General features: G+C 42.0%; 1 protein-coding gene across 4 annotated transcripts in view; it reads left to right on the top strand.

The window, feature by feature from the left end:
• The window catches only part of YEATS2 (YEATS domain containing 2), a 39645-nt gene that overhangs the window by 3095 nt on the left and 12627 nt on the right, over window positions 1–23923 (top strand). For all 4 annotated transcript variants that reach the window (XR_014564620.1, XR_014564621.1, XR_014564622.1 and 1 more), the window contains exons 4-26: window positions 802–899; window positions 997–1089; window positions 1329–1568; window positions 2524–2639; window positions 2792–2953; window positions 4264–4375; window positions 5042–5086; window positions 6022–6208; window positions 6865–7098; window positions 7798–7956; window positions 9288–9391; window positions 11125–11232; window positions 12145–12318; window positions 12984–13230; window positions 14253–14414; window positions 14618–14727; window positions 16757–16918; window positions 17531–17704; window positions 18759–18957; window positions 20644–20775; window positions 21766–21864; window positions 23599–23710; window positions 23845–23918. Coding sequence is in view for 1 of the 4 variants with exons in the window: in XM_083740120.1 (XP_083596246.1) it covers window positions 802–899; window positions 997–1089; window positions 1329–1568; window positions 2524–2639; window positions 2792–2953; window positions 4264–4375; window positions 5042–5086; window positions 6022–6208; window positions 6865–7098; window positions 7798–7956; window positions 9288–9391; window positions 11125–11232; window positions 12145–12318; window positions 12984–13230; window positions 14253–14414; window positions 14618–14727; window positions 16757–16918; window positions 17531–17704; window positions 18759–18957; window positions 20644–20775; window positions 21766–21864; window positions 23599–23710; window positions 23845–23918 (3303 nt within the window). In the remaining 3 variants the exon portion in view is untranslated. The remainder of the gene's footprint in view (window positions 1–801; window positions 900–996; window positions 1090–1328; window positions 1569–2523; window positions 2640–2791; window positions 2954–4263; window positions 4376–5041; window positions 5087–6021; window positions 6209–6864; window positions 7099–7797; window positions 7957–9287; window positions 9392–11124; window positions 11233–12144; window positions 12319–12983; window positions 13231–14252; window positions 14415–14617; window positions 14728–16756; window positions 16919–17530; window positions 17705–18758; window positions 18958–20643; window positions 20776–21765; window positions 21865–23598; window positions 23711–23844; window positions 23919–23923) is intronic.

Genomic DNA, 23923 nt, shown 5'->3' with positions numbered 1-23923 from the left:
GATAATATGCAGAATGCTGCTGTTTGTCTTTAACTCTAATAGAATTAGTTTCAATATTTCTTTGTGTGAAATTCAAGAGCTTGACTGATGGATCAAGTGCCACCGTTTCCCATTTAATTTTATTAAAAACTTAAATTGCTATAGCCAGACTGTACCTGAACTGCAATAATACTTGGTATTACAACACTCTTCTTACATGTTCTGTGGCAGTGGATTATTAAAAAAAAAAAAAACCCCACCACCTGCACCACAGCTATGATCTTAATTATTCTCTCTCTCTCTCTCTCTCTCTCTCTCTCTCTCTCTCTCTCTCACACACACACACACACACACACACACTCTTATATAAAAATATAAAACATTTGGGTCCAAGCTATGCATTTAACCAAATGTGTAGTTTGGTCCATGTATGGATTGCTGAATTTATGTGTCCAACTAGGCTTTTGATGAAGATCTCCTGAAATGGATTGAGTGATTGACTGTAAGAGCTTTCTTTCACCAATCTTCAGATTTTGGAGCTGTCATTCATATGTTCATATATCAGTTATTGTATTGTGGTTCTTTAAAATATTACATATTATTCTTGTACATGGGTGCGCACACACATACAAACAAATAAGAATGGCGTACTTTTTTCATTTCTTCATACTTGGCCTGGTCATTTTGATACTAAAATGCAAGCAAAAAGCAAGCCAGAAATCCACATCGTCTTCCAGGCATGGAGGACTGTGTTGTTGCAAATGGCCTTAACTTTATTGCCTGTAAGAATATTCTTCCTCTTTGTGGACTCTTCCTGAACAGCACGAGATGCTGCAGTACAGAAGATCGAGGCAATTATTAAAGAGCAGTTTTCTGTAGAAATGAAGAATAAAGAACATGAGATTGAAGTCATAGACCAGGTATACAGATTTCAAGCTCAGTATTCTGTGGGAAGGGTTACAGTCACTATACTTCATAACGGGACTTTCATCTTCTCCCCACCCCCCCTTTTCATAGCGCTTGGTTGAAGCAAGAAGAATGATGGATAAACTGCGAGCCTGCATTGTTGCAAACTACTATGCTTCTGCTGGTCTTCTTAAAGTCGGAGAGGTAAAACTGATAGCAATGGAGCATGTGACTTTTTGAAAGAAAAAAAATTGCATTTACTACAAAGGAAAACCGCCAGATGTTTGGTGGTCTGCAACCTCCAAGGAAGCCATGGTCAGATGGGTGCTTCTGCTACACTCTGCAAGTGTTTATCAGCACTTTGATCAGGTGGACATGTTACTTTCTGTCATAACTTTAATTCTGAGCAAAATTGAAATGTGCTGCCTCCTTTGTTGTTTCAGGGAACCAAGACCTGTGATCCTATGGTTTTTAACCATCCATCTATCAAAAGATTTTTGGAATCTCCCTCCAGATCATCATCTCCTGCTAATCAGGGGTCAGAAACTCTGTCAGTTAACCATTCAGAGAGTGAATCATCCCAGCACATGGACTATTTGATGGGAAAGGACAATGGCAGCCTGGATGTAGAAGAGCGATTATCAAACAAGCTCGACCAGAGGCTGAGCAAGAATTCTGGGCAGGTAAAATGAACCTGAGGTGTTAAAACAAGGCAGGAGGAAGGAAAAAAAATAGTGTTCTTTTGTATTCAAAGGCAGACATAGCAAATATATTCCTGACTTCTGCTGCGTCTTCTGAAACCCACAGAGATGGTTTCATCTTCAACACCCCTCATTAGCACTGTTGTAGAAAGGGGTCAATTACAGGTCTCATTATATTGCTTTTTGCTGCCTGTTTTCTGCTGATGTAGCACTATGTGCAGCGATAATTTCAGAATCGTTGTGCTCCATCATCCACAACATTTCCCCCCTTTCTTAACTTTATTTTTCAGCTTCTAAAAATATATAGAACAAATAATCCCTATATACACCTCTCCAAGAAATGTTCCATGCATATACAATTCAAATAATACAGTCAAACATTAAGTTTGTAGATAATTTAGAAGTGATTACATCAGTTAGGTGCTTTCTAGTCTGTGTCTTGGCAGATTGTCCCAGAGTGAGACATTAATAACATTAAATGGCTCAAAGTTAGTTCGGTTTCTACAACACGTTTGGAGAGGGCAGAGAAATGGGTTATTTTCATCTTAGTTTTTTTAATGTGAGAGAATTACGGTCCCTGTCCCTGAGAGTGAAAAGAAATTTAATCCCCAGTATTGGCAGACTTTACGTGATGAAGCAGAAAAATCCTTTTATAGAATGTACCTAAATTGATCTTTTTTTTTGTTCTGCAGCAGCTCTGCGTCTCCCTACTCTTGCTTAGATTTGCAAATGTGCTAAATACTTTTAAAACGGGTATTTTAAAATATGCTGGTTCTTTTATCATTTTCAGGGTTGTTCTCTATTGACCTTTTACTGCAGACAGGTGTATGTCCTTTCTGCAACTTAAACAGTAGCTGCATCTTCCTTGCAGGGGGGTAAAATTAGAATAAATGTGTGCGTAAGCAGATTTCTAAACAGATTTCTATTTTGTCCTCAGGGCACTTCTGGTGTTGCTAGAGGTCACAAAGGGAGTCTGAGAAATGCTGGTCACTCAAATGATGAACATTCGCGGCTGTTTGTGAAGAAAACCATAGTAGTTGGCAATGTTTCCAAGTTAGTACCTGAAGTCTTGTTCTTGTGTGTTCTTTGACTGTTCGCCTGGAATGTGGATTGCACCTAGAGAAATGGCTAAACAATGTATGCTTTAATATTTCAAAATGTTTGTAGTGGAATTGATTTAAGTAATTATTTCCCCCCTCTGCCAGGTACATTCCTCCTGACAAGAGAGAAGAGAATGACCAGTCCACTCATAAATGGATGGTATATGTACGAGGGTCCCGAAGAGAACCCAGCATTGATCACTTTGTTAAGAAAGTCTGGTTCTTCCTTCATCCCAGCTACAAACCTAACGATCTTGTCGAAGTCAGGTAACAACACTTTCGGTGAAACTTCCAACTTGCCCCAACTGACTGACAGATTTTCAGAACCTCAGTGATTTTTACTTAGGGGTGGGGTGTGGGTTCCGGTACTCTGGGAAGGGGGTTCAAATCCTCTCTGGCTGATATGTGGCATCATATGCCCAAGAAGGTAAACACAGAAGAGAGCATAACCCTTCCCCTGCCTGCTGTTTTACAGTCAAGATCTTATGCATGAGTAAGCCTGTATCTGGAGCCCAGCAGAAACAAAAGGCATACTGAGCAGAAAACAGATGGCAGAGATTGTGTGAAGCAGCTCAGCTCCTCACCCCATCTGTGTGCCTTCTCAGAATTTCAGCTTTCTGTCTGTTTTTCTAAGCATGGTGCTGAGATGTGTATTTAGCTATATTGCAGCTGGGGAACCCAGGGTTCTTCAGATCTCATTGGCCTCCAGCCATCTCCCACTAGCCCCAGCCAACATGGCCAATGGACAGTGATGACAATTATTACAATTTATTACTCTCCCTTCACCCTAAGGTTCCAGGGCAGGTTACTAGGTAAAAAGGTAAAGGTAAAGGACTCCTGGACAGTTAAGTCCAGTCAGAGGCAACTATGGGGTGCGGCATTCAACTCACTTCAGGCTGAGGGTGCCGGGGTTTTCCACAGACAGCTTTCCAGCATGACTAAACTGCTTCTGGTGCAACTGGACATCGTGCCAGAGTGCATGGAAATGTTGTTTGCCTTCCTGCCACAGCAGTATCTATTTATCTACTTGCACTCGTGTGCTTTCGAACTGCCAGGTTGGCAAAAGCTGGGAGAGAGCAATGGGATCGGGTTACTAAATGAGGAACACAACATTAATATTAAAACACAATATTAAACAGCACTGCAAACAATTTAAAACAACTCAACATTACAAAAATAAGATCGGTCCTAAAAATATACATTTCAAGCGTCAAAAGCCAGGGTAAAGAGTCTTTAGCATTTGCCCAAAGCTGTATAATGAAGGTGCCAGACACCTCTGAGGGGAACTGTCGTACAACATAGGGAGGACCACAGATTATAAAACCTTTCTAAAGTCAAATAGCCAAGACTGCAAATATTAGGGAGGCTTGAAAAATTTAAGTAGTATGTTCAGTACTTAAGATCCTTAAAATTCTTTGGCACTGTCTCGAATACTTGAATATCACCATGGTAACTCTTTGCTGGTCTTCCACCTTATGTGGGCCTTGTTGCTTGTTCTGCACCTCCAAATCCCAAGCTCAGAAGTATCTTGTATGTAGTGGAAGACTTTTGTTTTGAAAAATGATCCTTATTTCTAGAGAGCCTCCTTTCCACCTGACTAGACGGGGCTGGGGAGAGTTTCCTGTCAGGGTTCAGATTCATTTCAAAGACAGCCGGAACAAAAGAATTGATATCATACACCATCTGAAGGTAACTTCGCTGCAATGATAATGCATAGATGAAAATACTCTCTTTGTATTTTTTTTGTTTTGCTCTCACATGAAATAACACAGTAAACCCTGTTTTCCATGCTAGTCCTTTTATGGTTCAGAATAGTTGTGTCTTCTGTGATGCAATGCCCTTCTCAGGAAAATAAGTATGGCTCCCTCTTGCTTGGCTTTTAGAAGAGTCCTAACTTTTTTCTTATTATAGTTTGCTTTGGGGTGATTTTAGTGCACTGTGTTTTATTTACTGGTTTTATTTTATTTAACAAAGTTTATATACTACTTGATTGTAACGAAATCTCTGAACCTAAAACAGAACAGCAAATAGCCCTCCAGGCTCACACAAGTCAAAGTGCATAGTATCCATTGCCAGTCATTCTGGCATCTGAGACAGAAAACCCTACGTGTATTTCTTCCCCAACCCTACCCTCTGCAGTTAAAATACAAAAATAAGAAATTAAAAAGTCAACAACTTGCTGGCATTTTGTGGTACCCCAAACCAACTGCATGGGGCAGAACCTCACTCTGCCTATTGGCAGGGCCAGTTCTGTTTATTGCTATGTGTCTCTTCAAGTTTTGTGTATGTGCGTATATTTGCTAATATTTGTGACAAAGACACCTAAACTTTTCCTTTCCTAATTGTTTCGTACAGTTGGATAGGACATACACAGGTCTGCAGACGCTAGGTGCTGAAACGGTATGATTTTTAAAAAGTTTTCTCAGGCTTTTCTTGTAAAACTGTAGAATGGAAACAGTGATCACTTTCTTTGGCCATCTCCGCCCCTGCCCCGCAAAGTATGAGCAGTAAAAATAGTTATCAAGCAGTTTACATGTTGAAAGTACATTCTGTAACTTGTGTGCTGCTCTTGACAGGTAACTGGGTTGGCCATCAGTGTCTGCTTAGAATTGACATGAGATGCACATGCTTTCTGCTCTTGGTCTTAGGCGGGATTTTCTGTGACCTCTTAAGGCAGGCATGGGAAGCCTCTGGCCTGCAGGCCAAATTAGGCCTGACAGGCGACCCTATCTGGTCGAGGCGATTTTATTCCAGTTGCACCCACCAGTCACTCATCTGAAGTCATATGTCAGGTGTGTGTCACGTAAAACTGCATCTGCAAAGGGAGCATTGCAATTGGAAGCCTTGGAGTGCACTCATGATTGTTCCTTTTGCAAGTAAAGCATTTAAATTCAGTGCTGAAATCAAGTTGCACAGCTGGGGTCAAGTTCACTCAGGAGATCCCAACTGGATTTGATGTTTGCTGAAAGCAGACCTGGGAATAGCTTCCCTAGCAGATTGGCAACATGGCTTGCATTTGATGGCAGATTTTAATCAATGCTGAATGTAAGCCCTGCTGGTTCAGATGGGGATCAGATCCACCTGATGTCATATGACTAGCTGATGTTCTCTGAGCAATACCTGCTTCTGTGGTTGGTTGCTTAACTGTTAGGTGACTTGAACTTGAGTTCAGGTGGATTTTAAGCAAACCAACACAATTTCCCCAAACTAGGAGCTTCTGTTGATGAGTGCAAAAGGTTTAGAAACTGGTGTCCTTTGTATCTAAGTATGCAGTGAAGTCCCTCTCTGCACACTTGTCATCAGTTGCCTTACCATAGTTGTTTTTCTCTTGAAAGGTGGTGGACGTTGAATTGCACCGGCATTCTTTTAGAGAAGAGTATGTCTTCTCCCAGTCTTCAGATTCTGATCTTTCTGATGCCCCCACCTCGTTGCATTTGCCATTAAATATGCCAGCACCTGTAAAAGCATCCTCACCAATAAAGCAGATGCATGAATCCATTACGCATACTTCTGTTGACAAAGGTAAAATAAAAATGCTGGTGTTACTTTAATTGGCCCTTCTGTTCTTAACAGCTGTGTTTGTGTTTATTAACTAAAAATAAAATTCAATAAAAATATTAACAAGAGCGGGGGGAGGTCAACATAGTATGTGTGTGTGTTAGAGGTGGAAGAGAATTTGACCCAGACTGGAAATTGGCTGATCTGTCCATCCATAGTATGTATCCACCCTAACGTATATTGGGAAGGGCCATAGCTCTGTGTCAGAAGGTCCCAGGTTTAGTCCTTGACCATCTCAAGGTAGGGCTGGCAAAACCCTGGAGTGCTATTGCCAATCAGTGTAGACTCTATGGACCAATAGTCTGACTAGGTATAAGGCCGTTTCCTTTGTTCTAAACAGTGTTATGTTGTAGAGTACATTATGATGTTTAAATTCTGAAACTGAAACTTATTGGAGACACATCCTAGTTGGCGTGCAGTTTCAGTGGGTGTGCAAGGAGAGAATCATTTTATGAAATAAATAGTCTGAATAGGAAAACACTACGCTGCTTTGGAGATGGCGGCCTATCAGATATTGAGAGCTCATTCTGAGGGACAGAAATAAGTTGTTTTTAACATTTTGATTTGTCTGCCTAGAAACACTTCATAACACTTTTTTAAAAAAAACTTTTATTCATCAGGGTTCAGATCTGAAGCCGAAAGACATACAACCTTCTATTCCTTGCCGTCGTCTTTAGAACGGACTCCCACAAAGCTGGCTTCACAAAAAGTTACTTTTGGTTCTCACGGCAACTCAGCTTTTCAGCCAATTGCTGCTAGTTGCAAAATAGTGCCTCAGGGTCGAATCCCAAGCCCTGCTGAGTCTCCGGGCAAGTCTTTTCAGCCCATCACCATGAGTTGCAAGATTGTGTCAGGTATGGCTTGGTTTGTGCATCGAATTGTGTTGTACAGCGAGATAAGAATAAACTGCTTGCTCTTGCACTGAGCACAGTTACAGTTTTGTATGTTGTGAGGAGGGGTGGGGGAGTGCCGCACAAGTCAAGCCTGAAGCATGAGATGGTGATACTCAAATAGATGCTATGTCACATATGCAGCCTCCATACTTAGGAGTAGTTTTGCTCCTAGTCTACTGAACCCCTGTAGGTCATAAGGGGCAAAATGCTAAGAAGCATTGCAAAATGTTTAATGCTACTGGGGATTAAAAATGTCCAAGAAGAACAACCTTATAGGCACATAGGGCCAGATTCTGTTAATGAGCCCTTCTCTTGTGTCCTGCAAATTGGCTTGGAGGTTGTTGGGGGAAGGGGAAGCAGAGGGGAGATTTTTCCATCTGATGGAGCAATCTCCTTGATAATTCCTTCCATAGTCCTCTATAGTTTGCTGTAGAAGTTGTGTTGGAAAAAGGTAGCATCTTTCAGTGTTCTAACTTCCTCTACGGAAGGCTTTTTCTAAAGGAAACACAGCAGGTGCCTGTGTTTTCATGGAGCTGCTTCTACACTTGCAGTAGAATTGATTCTGCAAATTGCTGCTATTGTTGTTGTCGTCACTTCGTTACCGTCACTTTGGATATCTGTCTGACATGTACAATGGAGAACCCCTTTCTGTTTCCTTAGGATCTCCAATATCGACCCCAAGTCCTTCTCCACTACCTCGAACTCCAACTTCTACTCCAGTGCATATGAAGCAAGGGGCTGCCACCCCTGTAGTCAATAACCCTTACGTTATTGTGGACAAGCCTGGTCAACCGGTTGGGGCAGCAGCCACGAGCACAGGTGTGGACTAGATGCGGGTGGGGAAGAATGTGCTCTCCTTTCCAGAGCCTTTGCAGTGTGTGTTTTGATTTGCCTCTGAGGCAGAATGTTCAGAATAACCCCTACCCCTTGTGTGCTTCGCGCATGTCTTAATTGTCATTACTGGATACCAGTGGAACAGCCATCTCCCTCACTAACTTTTGTTTTGTTTGTAAAAGGTATTTTCCTTTCCTAAGACTCCTTACTCCACAAACCTTACAACAGCCTTCAGTGACCCTGTGCCCTCTGGATATTTTGGTCTACAACAAAACATCCCTCCAAAACATCTTGCAGATGCTGGGTTGATGAAAGCTGCCTTATAGCATTCACTTCCATTCTCTTTGATCAGTCTGCCAGGGACAAGCAGTTGTTGTAAAGTAAATTGCTTGTCCATCCTTAGTTGCATCGAGCAGCTTTTTGCAGGTTTAGACATACCATCATAGATTAGTCAACTGCAAACATACTTCACTGCAGGCAGTTCCCTGTAAGAGTGATTGTGTTCTGTGCATGCTAAGAACATAGGAAGGTATCTTACACTGAGTCAGACCAGTGGTCCATCTAGTTGTCTAAACTGACTGGCAGCAGCTCTCCAGGGTTTCAGGCAGGGAGTCGCTCACAGCTCTACCTAGAGATGCTGGGACTTGAACCTGGGATCTTCTCCATGCAAGGCAGATGCCCTGCCATTGAGCTACTGCTCTTCACTTCTCCTACCTGTGCTTCTCTGTTCTACAGTGTTACACAGGCTTCCTCAACCTTGGCCCCCCAGATGTTTTTGGCTTACAACTCCCATGATCCCTAGCTAGCAGGACCAGTGGTCAGGGATGCTGGGAATTGTAGTCTCAAAACATCTGGAGGGCCGAGGTTGAGGAAGCCTGGTGTAGCATGTAGAAGGTGGGGGAGGGGAACTTTGAGACACTGCTGAGAGACGGGGAAAGTGTGTAGGAAATGGTGGCAACCATCTCTCACGTGATTTGTGCCTAGTCCTGGCAGAGCTGTAGATTCTCTGGGACTGCATTCAGCATATGGGCACAGAAGAGGTGTATTGCTTTCTAGCAAAATGGGAAGCGGACTGGCGAATGAGCACCCGTCCTCTCTGTGGCTTTGTGGGTGGGAAGTGATGGTGTCCCCCTCTGCCTGTGAACTGGCTGCCATGTTGCCTTCCTTGCAAGCAGGCAGCGGTTGTTCCATTCTGCCAGTTGTCCAGCAAGGAAAAGGTGATTCTGTTCAGAAAGCTGTAATGTGACAGTTGTTAGAACACACTGAAGCTACACCAGGATGGCCAAATGTGTGCTGTTGTATTTCTCAATATATAGGTAGCCCTGGAAGTAAGGCTACAAGTGTTTCTCAAGCCTCTCAAGGGACAGCATCTCCAGTATCAAAGATCCCTGGGAGCAGTTTGGTAACCTCCACTGTCAAGGTAACATTCGTTTGTTTGGCTTTTCTGTTTTTGTTTTGTTTCTAGAAACTTGTTCAGGTGGAGCATTTTGTCTTTTATTCCTTGATATTCCATGGCAGTGTAGTGCCTTTTTCTGGAAACTGTTTGTAGAGTTCTGGTTCATTTTATTTATTCATTAAATTTATATCCTACGGCTTCTCCCAGGATGGTAAGCAGTAAGCGATAAAACATGGTTAAGTGTTTTATTTCTGCATCCCAAACATCTCTGGGTCTGCTTTCAAATGTCTCTCAAGTGTTCTATCCTTAGTGTTCTCCCACCAAAACCACAATTTTCTCTGTATTTCACGGCCCTGTTTTTCAGTGGTGTTTGGAGAAGCCAAAATGCCTATTTGCAACACTGTCATGTGACTCTCTATTTCTAAGTAAGTCCTACTGAATTCAATAGAGCTGACATCCTAGGTAAGCATGCATAGGATTAGGGACTTGGGCAATTTTTCCCTCCAGGGTAAGGCAATGAACTTGCCTTCACCAGCCAGAGAAAAAAATGGTTCACTGGGTAGTTTGGGCATGGCCTATTTATAAATTACATTGGTGGAAGACACATGATCTCCGTAGTCGCAACATGGTTCACATTTCCAAAAATCAACAAGTAAGCTGAGGTTATTGAGTGCATTTCTTGTTAAGTGTGGTGTCGTCTTCTGTGTAGGCACAAATTTTGTATTTAGGGAAAACAGAGGTAGCACTTGACAACTTTATAGCTACCATTGTCAAAATAATATTTATGTAAACATTTGTGGTGAGGGAAAGAGATTCCAAAGAGCCAGTGGTGATTGGGAACCTCTCCAGTAAAGAAGCACTGGGAGCAAATCATTTGGCTTTTGAAGCTGACACAGAGGAATAATGTTAGTATACTTCTGGGCTGGGGAAGAAGTCTCAAAGGTACAGAGCTAGATTGTTGCAGATAAATGGTTCTTCAGAAGGTGATGGATTTGTAGCAGAATTTGGAACTTTTGAATACTTGCTTTTATTACTGCTTACAAAAGAGAATATTCACCATAAGCTAGATCATCTTAAGAAGGGATAGTTAAGCTTGTTGTGTGTTTCAATAAGACTGCTTCTAGCATTTAAAATGAGATAATTTTTGTCTAGAATTGTTTCCTCAGCAACTTGGGTGTTAATGCAAAAGTAGTAGAGAAAGCCATTCCTTTGTCACTTATGAAAGCATCTCTACGTAGCAAGTTCTGTTCCGTTTTAACCAAACTTGGCACAGATTAATGATGGTGATTTGTAATGAACATGCGTTCAGTAACAAGCTCACTGCATTTGGGAATATTTTAATGAATTGAAGCCCTCCTAAAAGTGAGGATCTCTATTTCTGTACCTAACTAGGGCTGCTAACCAGTTAAATGCACTAAACATTATTTTTGCATCTGTCATTTTAATTGTTCAGTTGAGAATATTTATTACCAAAAGTTCAGTATTTAAAGGAGGACAGCATAACGTATGATATAATAAACAAAGGTATGATTATTAGACATTTAGATTTTCTTTAATTTTAGAATCACAACAGAACCAACGGCTTTAAGGTAATACTGTAAAACTTTGTGTCGTTAACTCTCAATGAAACCCAGAACTTTTTGCAGGCCCAGGTTGGCTTATGTTCCTTGTCTTGAATAAACTCATTTCTTGTAGCATAGTGCTTAAAAAATAATAATTGCATAGTTAACTTAATCGTCTGCTTTGTATAATTCTAGCAGGAAGACTCTCTCTTTGCAACCATGCCACCTCTGTGTCCAATTGGGAGTCACTCCAAGGTACAAAGTCCTAAATCTGTGACTGGAGGATTTGGAACATTTACAAAGGTATTGGAAGTCTTATTATTCTCTTTGCAATGTGTAGCAGCAGTGCAAGCAGCATTTAACAGTGCAATTCGTCATAAAGCATTCTAAATATGTGCTTCTAACTTTTGAGATTTTTGTTATTGATTGCTCAAGTAGATAGATAGAAACTTTATTTGCAAATAAATACTAGCCAGAGCAAATTTGCCCAAGTATTGAGAGAACCCATTCTGATTTTTGTTTCGCTCTTTCCATAGTGTCTAGGGAACATAATGACCTGACAAATTTACCTTACCACCTTTTTCTTCTTTTTTATTGTTACACAAGCAACTGACTTTCTTTGGGGGAAGATAATGTTACTATATAAGTAATCTGTGTGGTGCTTGGTCTTTATATATCAGTAAATATTTGGCAACTGGTCTGCCCAGAGCTGAGATTGAGCTCTGATACTATACAGTCGTACCTTGGATCCCAAATGCCTTGCGAGTCAAACGTTTGGCCCTGAACGCCACAAACCTGGAAGTCAGTGTTCTGGTTTGCAAACATTCTTAGGAACCAGAATATCTGATGGGGCTTCCGTGGCTTCTGATTGGCTGCAGGATCTTCCTGCAGCCAATCAGAAACCGCACCTTGGTTTCCGAACATTTTGTAAGTCAAACGGACTTCCGGAACGGATTCCAGACATGTTTCAGATATTTTTTGCAAATATACTCCTCTTCTGGTAACTTCTCTCAGAAACTGTCCTTACTGTGTCCCCTGGTTTTAGGATATAGGTGCAACTATGAACTTTTGAGGGACAGTCGTATATGAATTACTTAGTGCTCAATCAAGCAACCTATTTGTTTATTGTGGGAAAAATAGACAGCCATGGTGTGAGAGCTTTTATGTGTTTTTAGTAGAGATTAAATTCTTCCCTTCCACTTGATTTATTTGAAGGTAATAATCAAGCAAGAGCCCGGAGAACCGCCCCAGCAGTCTCCAGCACCAGTGACTGGGACAACCTCTCAGACCTCAGTGCAGCAATACGTTACGGTGAAAGGAAGTCACATGATTGCTTTGTCACCCCAGAAGCAGATTGTGAGCACCGGAGAGGGATCCACATCATCTAAGGTAAAATAGTTTCCATTTCTTTTGATTTCCTTTGGCTCTTTTCACCTGGCTGTAGGTCATCCCAACCTATTTTCAAGCTGTGGTGTGAAGATGTAGATTCGAACCTGGATTTAGTTGCCTGCTGTGTTCCGCTGCTGAAATGTTTTAATTGATTTCATTTATATGTTTGTTTAAAACTTTTTTGGTAGATGAATAGAAGTATAGAAGTGCCTAAATTAAATAAATGCATTTGTCTCTACTAAAGACACAGTCAGTGCTTTGGGAGTGTGGAAAAATGCCAGTTCAGAAACCATATAGTTTCTTTGTAAGCCTGCATTTTGCATCTGGGTAGCCATGTCCTGCATTTGTTCTCACACAGCTGCCACTTCAGGCCCAGTTTGTGCAGCTGACTTTTTTGCATTTTTAAAATCCCATTGCAGTAATATTGTATCAGTTGCCTTAGAAAGGTTATTATATTTGTTATCCATAGATACATTTTGGTTTGTGATGGGCTTTTAAGTGGTATAATGTTCATATAATCAAACTGAGTTAATTGATGATTGCTAGGTTTTGAGCCACCTATGTTTGTTTGTTTGGTTGTTGTAATGCCAGATTGTTTTTCGTGATTTCCTGCTCTCTAATGGGCCAGTTTAATTAATAGATGGCCACAATCTGTTTCACTGTAGGTCATTGGTGTTCCAGTCGGGTCTGCTTTACCCAAGCAAGCTGTGGCTATTGGCGGTGGGCAGATACTAGTAGCAAAATCCAGCCCTTCGGTCCCAAAGGCCGTTGGTGGAAAGCAAGTTGTAACGCAAGGAGTTGCAAAAGCAATTGTGAGTGGCGGTGGAGGGACCATTGTGGCTCAGCCTGTGCAGACTTTAACGAAAGCTCAGGTGCCCTCTGGAGCTCCCAAGAGTGGAACCCAAGGACCAGGTAAAGCAATCTTATTTGCAGACACCTTCAGAAACAATTACATGGAACCAGTTAATTAGTATGCAATTCTGGAATATTGTGGTAATCTTCTAAATCCAGTTGAGGTGGGACATGCATAAATTTACCATGCAGGACTGTAGAAAGAGCATTTTTAGTGCTAGTTTGTGCTGTTGTAACCCATGTCTAAGCACTGAACTCTTTTCATGTTACACCTTTGTAACATCGCACTTCTGTATCTATTCTGTATCTATAGGTAGACCAACACGGCTACCTATCTGTAACTATTCCTATTGGAAATGCAGAGAGAAACAGATTGTCCAAGAGCTGTTTACCACAGCAGCTGCTCGCAAGAAATGTTCTTTTGTCTCCACCAGTGCAGATTTCTTCATTCTTTCTAAAGAATATATTTTGTTAGTTTTTAGAAAGAGGGGAGGAGCATGGGTGCAGGGTCAGAAAGACAGTTTGCCCCCTTCCAGTGGAAATTTCTTGTTCTGCCTTGTGAGCTTTCGTTTGTTTTTCTTCCTTGTGACTCCTCTGCTCCTTCGGTCAGTTTTGCTTATGCCCACGCATTCCTCTTTGCACAATGAATTTCCCAAGCATGCGCCCTTTGCAGTTCTGTTCAGATTCTTCCTCACAGCCCTCTCCTTCCGCAAGATCTTGTTCTGCTAAAGCTTCGAAGTATTCACGTGCATTTTGCTCACAATCCTATAATGCAACAGCTTGCCTCCATCTTCCACCAGTCTAACTGGAGGTTGAAAGCTCTTTGTAAATAGAGGGTTTGCCTCTTCCTTGCTGTGTGAAGTGACTTGAAATTGAATCCCAGTATGAAGAAAAAAACTATTGTTGCAGTCATAGTGGAAGTCTTTGGCTCACCATCTTAAAAAAAAGTACTCAAATAAATAAAAATGATACAGAAAAGATTATTGCTGGTTTTATCTGTTCCTATTTGAAATAGTGTTTGGCAAAAGACGGTCTCTGTAAACCTGGGTGATCTTCATTTTTGTTTCTGTTTTTCCTTTCAGTGATGGCAACATTGCAACTTCCAGCCACGAATCTGGCCAACTTGGCAAATCTGCCCCCTGGGACTAAGCTGTACCTTACCACGAACAGCAAGAACCCTTCTGGGAAAGGAAAGCTGCTGCTTATACCTCAAGGAGCCATTCTGCGAGCCACAAATAATGCCAGTTAGTGTTAAACGTGTTGAAACTACTGTGCTTGGTGTAGTGATTCCGTAACACACATGAATGCAGTAGACGCTGCTACCCTAGTCTGGCCACGCGGCGTTCCCCTAAAGGCAACAACTGTTAAACGGTGCCTCCTTGAAGCTTGTTAAAATGCATAATGGGACTAGGCTGCCCTGCATATGTGATTGTTTTGTTTGTTCCAGATCTGCAGTCAGGCTCTTCAGCAAGCGGAGGTGGGGCAGCCCAAAGCACAAGTACTGGCTTATCACAGCATCTTACCTACACGTCCTACATCCTCAAGCAAACACCACAGGTCAGTCATAATACAGTTTTCTGGGATGAAGGCCCATCACATGGGCCCATGGTTCCAGCTGTCATCTAAAAAAAAGGAAATGCACTCAGAGTTGTGGGAAGTAGGCATGACTAGTCTTCACCAATCGCATTCCATTTCTTGCAGTCACTGTGGTCTTTTGTTTTGGAGTTGGGGTGGGGGGGTCTCCATGAGTTTTGCCACTCCCTTCTGTTGATCTCTGCTCTTGCTGGACACTAGATAAAGCATGAGTGGCTCTGGGTTGGGTCACTAATACAATCGGTTAGAGCAGGGAAACCCCATGTGTTTGCTGGACTCCCAATTTCCACCCTTCCTAACCACTGGCCATGCAAGTTCTGGCTGATGGTTGTTGGAAACCCCAACAATATGCAGAGGTCACTACATTGGTGATATACTCCTGGGTTAGAGTATGCCTTATATTTGAGCCTAAAGGCTTATGAAGCGGGAATCAGCCTACTAGGGGCCCTTATCTTGAGAAAGCACAGTCTCTGTGAATCTGTTGACATTTTTTCTTGTCTCCATAGCAAAGATGTAATAGTGATAGTTGTGCAGGAGGCAATTGCATTATGTAGTAAACCAGTGGCCAGGCTGAATTCAATGAAACAAGTGAGGAAGGAGTGTCTTATGAACATCTGAAACCGTTTGACAGGATAATGTATAAATAGGACGTGAGATCTCCAGGCTAAACAGTATATTGAGACTGATGGATTTTTGCTGAGGACTGAAACCGGGAAAAGGGTGGGTGGAGTTTGGGAATCCAAAGGGTATATAAATATAGTTTGTTTTATTTTTACTTTGTTCTGCTATTGGCATGGAAATTGGGAAAGACGTGGAAGGGAAATTTTGGTCGACTTTAGGAAAAATGTTTAAAATGTTTAAGAAAAAATAATGAGGTATAAATATTGATGTGTAAATTTGGTTGTTAAAATTGATCTTTTTTAAAAGGCTAAATTAAATGAAAATAAGGTTTGTAAATATAAATTGAGGAAATGGAAGAAAGAAGAAAAATAAAATAATAATATGTTAGAATAAATTAAGTTAAGTTAAAATGGAGAAGTAAATTAAGGATTTGCTGAGCCAATAATTTAAATTGGAATACAAGAAGGGGAGGAGGTCTGAGAAACAAGTTAAAAGAAAATAAGTATTTGAACTTTCAGGTGTTTTTAATTGTTTTTATTTTTAAGTTTTGGATTTTTGGATTGTTTATTTTTGTCTTTGTTGTTATACAGTGGTGCCTCGCAAGACGAAATTAATCCGTTCCGTGAGGCTCTTCGTATAGCGGTTTTTTCGTCTTGCGAAGCAAGCCCATTGACAGATTAGCAGATTAGCGCTACAGCTGTCAAGCGGCTTCCAGCGATCAGCTGTTAAGCGGCTTATCAGCAGAACAGCTGATAAGCGGCTTAGCGGCTTAAGAAAAGGGCGAAAAAAGCGAAAAAAACCCGCGGGGGGATGCAAGATTTTTTTCGTCTTGCGAAGCAACCCCATAGGGGATTTCGTTTTGCGAAGCGCCTCCAAAACGGAAAACCCTTTCGTCTAGCGGGTTTTTCGTCTTGCGAGGCGTTCGTCTTGCGGGGCACCACTGTATGTGTTGTTCTTTTTTGAAAATGCTAATAAATGTTCTTTTTTTAAAAAAAAAAAAAAGATAATGTATAAATAAAAACAAAATTTTGTTCATAATTAGCCTTCCCCAGCCTGTCACCTTTCAGATATTGTTGGACTCCCAGCTCCATCCCATAAGTCCCTGCCAGCGTAGGCCATGGACAGGAAGGAGGAGAGTTGGGAGGCCAGCAACATCAGGTTGGGGGAGGTTGTAGAGTTTCTTAAAGATGAGGTGGTATCCCCCAGCTAAGTGGTACTGGAAGAGCAAAACAGTTTGCCTGTCAAAAAATAAAACCTGAGAGGGCAAGAATTTGCAGTAGGACTGCTTCATTAGAGAGGTTTCTCTTTGGTGGTGGTGGTGGGAGCAGAGTCCTTGGGGCACTCACTGTAGCAGTTTGCTTCTTTGGTCCAGGGCACCTTTTTAGTTGGCCAGCCATCTCACCAGAGTTCTGCCAAACAAGCAACATCTGGAACAGTTGTGCAAGGTAACACAAGTGCCGGGACACCATCTGGACAAGGACACCAGGCGTTGAAAGTGATAACTGGACACAAAACGGCAGCTCTGTTTGCACAGGTAACTGCCATGTTTAGGGCTTTGATTGGGATTGAAAAAGCAAATACACAACTGGTCCAAGGGGGCTTTGGGCTTGTGTGTACTGTGAAACAGTAGCCCTTTCAGTATGCCTACATATCATGTAACTTCTGAAATGGGAAGGGGCTTTCAAAAGCTGCTTGTGATATGACATGGGGCGGGCGAGGTCAGTTATCCAAATGAAATAGTTGGAAATGCCGCTGGGCAGGCACAAGTCCTTGGGGATGTCTAAAGTAGCTCCCTGGATCTCAGCCTTTATTGCAGACTTTTGTTATCAAAGGAAAAATTCAACACCATAAAAAGGTTCTTGACTTCCTCATCAGAATAGTGGGGTTGGGAGTGGGGAAGTAGAAACAAGGAATTACTTTCACTTGCTTTTCCAAAACAGTAACTGTACTGATCTGTTGTGCAGAAAAAGAAAAGTAATCCCATCAAACCCAGTGGGACTTTCTTCTTGGTATTCTGTGTTTCCAGGCCCATCCCAAAATATTTAAAAACAGATTGGGAGGAATGCCCGCTTGTTTTCATCACATTTTTTGCAAACCTTTGATTCATAGGAAGTTGCAGTTTCCAATTTTTATTTTAATTTCAAAGGCAGCTTCCAGTGGACAGGCATCACTGATGAAAATATCCGATAATACACTGAAAACCTTGCCAGCATCGTCGCAGCTCTCAAAACCTGGCACCACTGTCCTAAGAGTATCTGGTGGAGTGATCACTGCAGCGACAACGTCGTCCGTGACTCTGCCAACAAATGGAGTTGCACAGGTGAGGTCAAGTGGTATGTCAGGTTTCTAGTGCAAATGCAACCGCTCAGGAAAGTAGCCTATGAAATTAGAATCTTCTACTTCATCAGTTTTGATTCCCTTGAAGTAAAAGGTATTTTAAATTTTCAGAAACTGTCCTGCTTGCTACTAGCTTTACTTAAAAAGAAAAAAAAATGTTGTTTAGTCGTGTCCGACTCTTTGTCACCCCATGGACCAGAGCACACCAGGCCCTCCTGTCTTCCACTGCCTCCCGCAGTTTGATCAGACTCATGTTTGTAGCTTCGAGAACACTGTCCAACCATCTCGTCCTCTGTCGTCCCCTTCTCCTTGTGCCCTCCATCTTTCCCAACATCAGGGTCTTTTCCAGGGAGTCTTCTCTTCTCATGAAGTGACCAAAGTATTGGAGCCTCAGCTTCAGGATCTGTCCTTCCAGTGATCACTCAGGGCTGATTTCCTTAAGAATGGATAGGTTTGATCTTCTTGCAGTCCATGGGACTCTTAAGAGTCTCCTCCAGCACCAGAAATTACTTGGTGCAATTTGATATTTGATATTGAGATGAATTACTTGGTGCAATTTGATATTTTGGCTTGGCTTATTCACCCAAACTATTGAGATTAATTTTAGTTCAATATTTGTGGTTGCCACTGGCCCCTGACTCCTCTAGTTCTCTGGCATTTGCAAAGAAATTTGCAGAATTTGTATTCCTTTTGTTACATGTACACCTCTCCTGCCTCCCACAGGGGAGCTCCAGGCAGCGTACAGATCCCAGGCTGGATCAGCTGGCAGAGGAGGGCTTAAGCAGCTCTCCTGTTCACTCTGTGATTCTCTTCTACAGATTGTTATTACTATTCATTAAATTTGTATACTGCCCTTCATCCAAAGATCTTGGGGCACTTCACAGAGGCCCCCACGTAATCTTGGTTACGTGCATGTCTAAAAGCACAAGTTTGTGAAGGTAATGTGTACTTCCACGTTGAGTTTGTAAGGGATGAATGAATTGGTAATTCGTGCTGGCTGGTGTTCTTCAACCCAATATTCAATCATTTTAACACAGCAAGCGGACAGTGCAAGTTCTAGCTCATCTCCAGCTGCAGGCCCTGTAGTGAAGGCGTCTGGACAGCAGCCACAAGTTTCTGCCAGCCAGGGGCAAGCAGCATCGGCTGTGCCTAATAAAACAAATGCATCTGCGGTTGTAAGCATTGCTTCTTGGGTGGCTGCCCCAGCCCCAACATCTGGGAAAACTGCAGTATCAGGTAAGGAAAATTCCCTTTCCTTTGCTCCTGCTACCTTTTAAATCTAGACCTATGATGCATTGATATTTTGGGTGCTGAAATGGCAGAATTGGGAGCACCTAACTAGGCCACTGTTGGGACGCGGGGGCGCTGTGGGTTAAACCACAGAGCCTAGGACTTGCCGATCAGAAGGTCGGCGGTTCGAATCCCCGCAACAGGGTGAGCTCCCGTTGCTCGGTCCCTGCTCCTGCCAACCTAGCAGTTCAAAAGCACGTCAAAGTGCAAGTAGATAAATAGGTACCGCTCCGGTGGGAAGGTAAACGGCGTTTCCGTGCGCTGCTCTGGTTCGCCAGAAGCGGCTTAGTCATGCTGGCCACATGACCCAGAAGCTTTACGCCGGCTCCCTCAGCCAGTAAAGCGAGATGAGCGCTGCAACCCCAGAATCGCTCATGACTGGACCTAATGGTCAGGGGTCCCTTTACCTTTTAACTAGGCCACTGTATTTGTGGCCTGGCCTCTTTCAAAAGAAAATCAAAAGTGCTGGTGTTTGGTCTGCCTCTAGGCCATTTAGGAGTTTAAAGGTATCTTGAGGTCAACCTTCACACATATGCATGAGCTTTGAGTAGCATCTGCTCCTTGACCCAGTATTAATAAAGTGCCAATTAGCAAGTTCCGAGGATGCAGCCTTTTTAGTGGTGGCAACACTATTGCCTAATCTTCTCCCTGGAAAGTCCACCAACTTTCCCCTCTTCTGTGAAAAAAAACAACAACAAAAAAACTTTATTTCTGTCAGACAGTTTTAAAATCTGCTGCTGCTATGCTTTTCTGCTTGTTTCCTTTGGTTTATTTAATCTGTGTTTTTATTGTTTTTATTTATGGGGGAGGGGGTTTGTAAGCCACTTTGTGGGGAATTTTTTTTAGATACGGGATATAAACAGTTATAGTAAATACTTTGAGGTGGCAACAAGTGGTTTATTATTTTTTTATGTAAGTAACTATTTGGAAAAGTTTAGGTGCAGCTAAACTCTGCATCTGTGACTGCTAAAAGGGTGCGGAGTTCTTAAACTCTTGCACTGCTTCCAGAAGATGCGCAGATAGGCAAAACCCTATGTTTTCAAGGGAAAGGAATTCCACAGCTGAGGGTCTGTTGCTGAGAACCCCTCTCTGTGTGACTTGTAATTCTAGAGAGGTACATGGATGTTTGACTGAGAGGGCCTTCACAACACACAACTAGACTTAATGTGGACAATATGTGATCAAGAGCTCCTGATGGTTATTTCAGTTGCCAATCTGATTTGGCTCCCCTGCGGCGGCTGCTACTATTCTTCTTTTCTCTTTTGATATCTTTAATTTATAAATCCTCAATCACAAGAATGAAGTGAGTTTTCTTCAACATAATTTACATGTTCAACTTTATTTCTAAATAACAGAACTTTGTTTTGGATAGGCAGTATTTATCAGTGGTACATTGCTGCATCACTGCTTTAGAAACACTATCTTTGCAGAAGCAACTATATATATATTTTTGTAATTATGACTTTCAATTGTAGCTACAAATTGACTGTTTAATTGTCAGACGTCCTTAGTGATCGTTATCAGCATCTCTCCCCTTTTTGTTGTTGTTGACGACAGAAGAGCTGATTTCATAGTCTCTTACCTTGTGCAGAAAGGAGCAAGAGCTCTCTTTAAGCATGACTTCTCTTCTAGGATTGTTAAAGATCCACTCCAGTCAAAATAGTCCCCAGCAAGCTATTTTGACTGTTCCCAGCCAACTCAAGCAACTTGGTGTGAGTGCTGCCTCTGGAGGAGTCCAAACAATATTGATGCCCATGAACAAAGGTAAAATGCAATTTGGCAAGACTACAAGTGTGTACGGATGCTTTTGATGAGAGTATTTGGACAGTTTAGGTAACCATATATTAGCTTTAAAAACTAAGATATGGATTGTGCAAAAAACTAACTGACCAATTATGAAGTCTATTTACTATAGTTTCCCATTACATCTTAACCAGGAAACTATAGTTATGAGCTTTGCAACAATCCAGGTTATTAAGCCAACTTCAAACTAGAATAGCCTGAATTGTTCCAAAGCTGATAACCATATTTTCCTGGTTTAGATGAAATGGGAAACTATGGTCAGGTGGATACTTCCTGGTTTGTTTGCCAGCTTGTACAAAGCGGATCTGTGCACAGACTCAAAAGGCTTGTTCATATCTTAACATATTAAGCCAAGGCATGATCATCCAAGAGCAGTTGTTATTATGTGATACATAACACACACTACTGACACTAACACTAGACTTAAGCTACTATAGACAAATTTCAGTTTCTATACCAAAATACAGTGGTGCCCCGCAAGACAAACGCCTAGCAAGACGGAAAACCCGCTAGACGAAAGGGTTTTCCGTTTTGGAGGCGCTTCGCAAAACGAATTTTCCTATGGGGTTGCTTCGCAAGACGAAAAAATCTTGCGTCCCCCCGCGGGTTTTTTTCACTTTTTTTCGCCCTTTTCCTAAGCCGCTTATCAGCTGTTCCGCTGATAAGCCGCTTAACAGCTGATCACTGAAAGCCGCTAGACAGCTGTAGCGCTAATCCGCTAAGCTGTCAATGGGCTTGCTTCGCAAGACGAAAAAACCGCTAGACGAAGAGAATCGCGGAACGGATTCTTTTCGTCTAGCAAGGCACCACTGTACTATAAACAATTGATCTGGCATCTCCACTAAGGATTAGTAAAATAATTGATCGATACAATTGTCTAGCAGTTTGTTTATTTGTTTGATGAAAATACCTACATATCAATGTGAAACCAGTATTTTTCTTTTCTCTCAGTGATACAATCACTTTCATCCAGCAAAGTATCTGCTGTTACACCCGTAACCTCAACAAATGCAGTTGTTCCAAGCCCTTCTGCAGTATCTGTTGCAAAAGGTAAAATTATTTGTTACTGTGATCAGACCTTGCCCTTGCTCAGCTGTGGAAAATCACTGACATCATTATTGGTGGTTGTAAGCTAATTTATTTTATGTTTGATTTTTCTTCTGTGTACATTTTTACCAGGATCTGACTTGGATACAAAGACTTGCCAGCCTGATACTTTTATGGCAAATGTACATGCAGAAATATGGCCCTGAGCTTAGTAAAACTGAGTGGTAACGGGGGGGGGGGGGTGAAGTGGGTACATTGGTTTTCTTCTTTTTTTGTCCCAGCAGATCTCCCATTTTGTAACACTCCTCATTGAAGCCAGTGGGGAAGAGAATTAACTACACTAGCTCCAGGCATAGCTGATAAGCCTGATCCCAGGAATGGCAGGTCAGGTCTCTGGACCCAGCCCCATCCCTCCAGTGCCCTGGTTTGAGCCCAACTACGCTGTGGCCTAAACCACGGAGCCTAGGACTTGCTGATCAGAAGGTCGGTGGTTCGAATCCCCGCAACGGGGTGAGCTCCCGTTGCTCGGTCCCTGCTCCTGCCAACCTAGCAGTTCGAAAGCACGTCAAAGTGCAAATAGATAAATAGGTACCACTCCAGCGGGAAGGTAAATGACATTTCCGTGCGCTGCTCTGGTTCGCCAGAAGCGTCTTAGTCATGCTGGCCACATAACCCGGAAGCTATACACCGGCTCCCTCGACCAATAAAGCGAGATGAGTGCCGCAACCCCAGAGTTGGTCATGACTGGACCTAATGGTCAGGGGTCCCTTTACCTTTACCTTTGGCACTAATACTAACAACATGCCTCCAGAGAATTCTGTGGCAGGCAGGCCTCGCTCCCCTACCAGCAAAGCTCTTTCCCACCATTGTAGAGGTACCTCCGCCCCATCAAGACAGCAGGACTGAGAGCATGGATCACTCTGTTAGCTGAATAAATAAATCTGCAGTAGAGTAGAACAATGCTATAAGATACTCAGAAGGCGCTGATATGTCCGTGGTCAAATTCCTTTATGCACAAGAACAAAAAATGCATGCAATGACACATACTGCTGAGGCATAACAATATGGTTGCATTTTTCTCTGTAAGCAGTATCTTAAAATGTGGTTAATTAAAAAATGCTTTTCAGCAGCTCAAGAAGTACAGCACTTGGGAGTCTTAGGGATAGTGCTAATGAGCTTTTAATATATTCCTCCCATAAGAAACTGCTGGTCTCAGCTGAAATATTTTCCAAAATAACAGAACAGAAATATTCTTGTGTGGAAAATGAAACTTCATGTCATTATCTTCCAAAAGAATTTTTTTCCAATATTCTAGATTGTGCTGTTGACTTCAATTCCACCACCAACACTGCTACCATCTCCTTTTCCTCATTATTCTTTTTTTCTGTGAATTGGATGGAGACTTTTCAGGAGAGCATGGATATTTTAAAACTGTTTGGATGAATTGCAGGATTTTACACATATTTTAGAGGACAAGCAGGGACCTGGTTGCTCCAGCAACAAATTCCCTGGAGTAACCAACCAGCTCCATCTCAAGGTCTTTTTCTTGTCCTATAAATATATAAAAATTGCAGTTATTCAGTTATAAATAACAGCTTTGACTCCTTTATTAGCTAATTGGCAGGTTCAAGGCTAGGCAAACATATATTTTTCTACAGATGTCTACAGATGATTTTCTACAGATGTTAAATTTTTTAACAGGTGTATTTATTTTAATTATTCTTTTATCTTCTGAAGTTAAGCTGGAGCCTGATTCAGCAGGACAGAGCTGCAGTTCGCTTGTCTCCCAAGATGGTCAGGTGACAGTGAAAGCAGAGGAAAGTTCTGAACTTGGAAACTATGTCATTGGGTAATTACTCGTACCAAGTTAAAACTTCATGAGTTGCCACAGGGATATTGCTCACTGGGGGCCATATTTTTTTTGGGGGGGGGGGAAGTACCTAAAAGCAATAATATAAAATGTGCTCTCTTGATTTATTACAGGACAGAGTATTTGGACAACCTCCAGCAACTTTTGACAGCAATAGTAAAGAAAGTGCCATTGATTGCTGAGAGAAGTAAG

The sequence above is a fragment of the Podarcis gaigeae genome, assembly GCF_964106915.1.
Source record: "Podarcis gaigeae genome assembly, chromosome: 5".
In the NCBI taxonomy this organism is placed as follows: domain Eukaryota; kingdom Metazoa; phylum Chordata; class Lepidosauria; order Squamata; family Lacertidae; genus Podarcis; species Podarcis gaigeae.
This window is presented reverse-complemented; position numbering and strand designations above follow the sequence as displayed.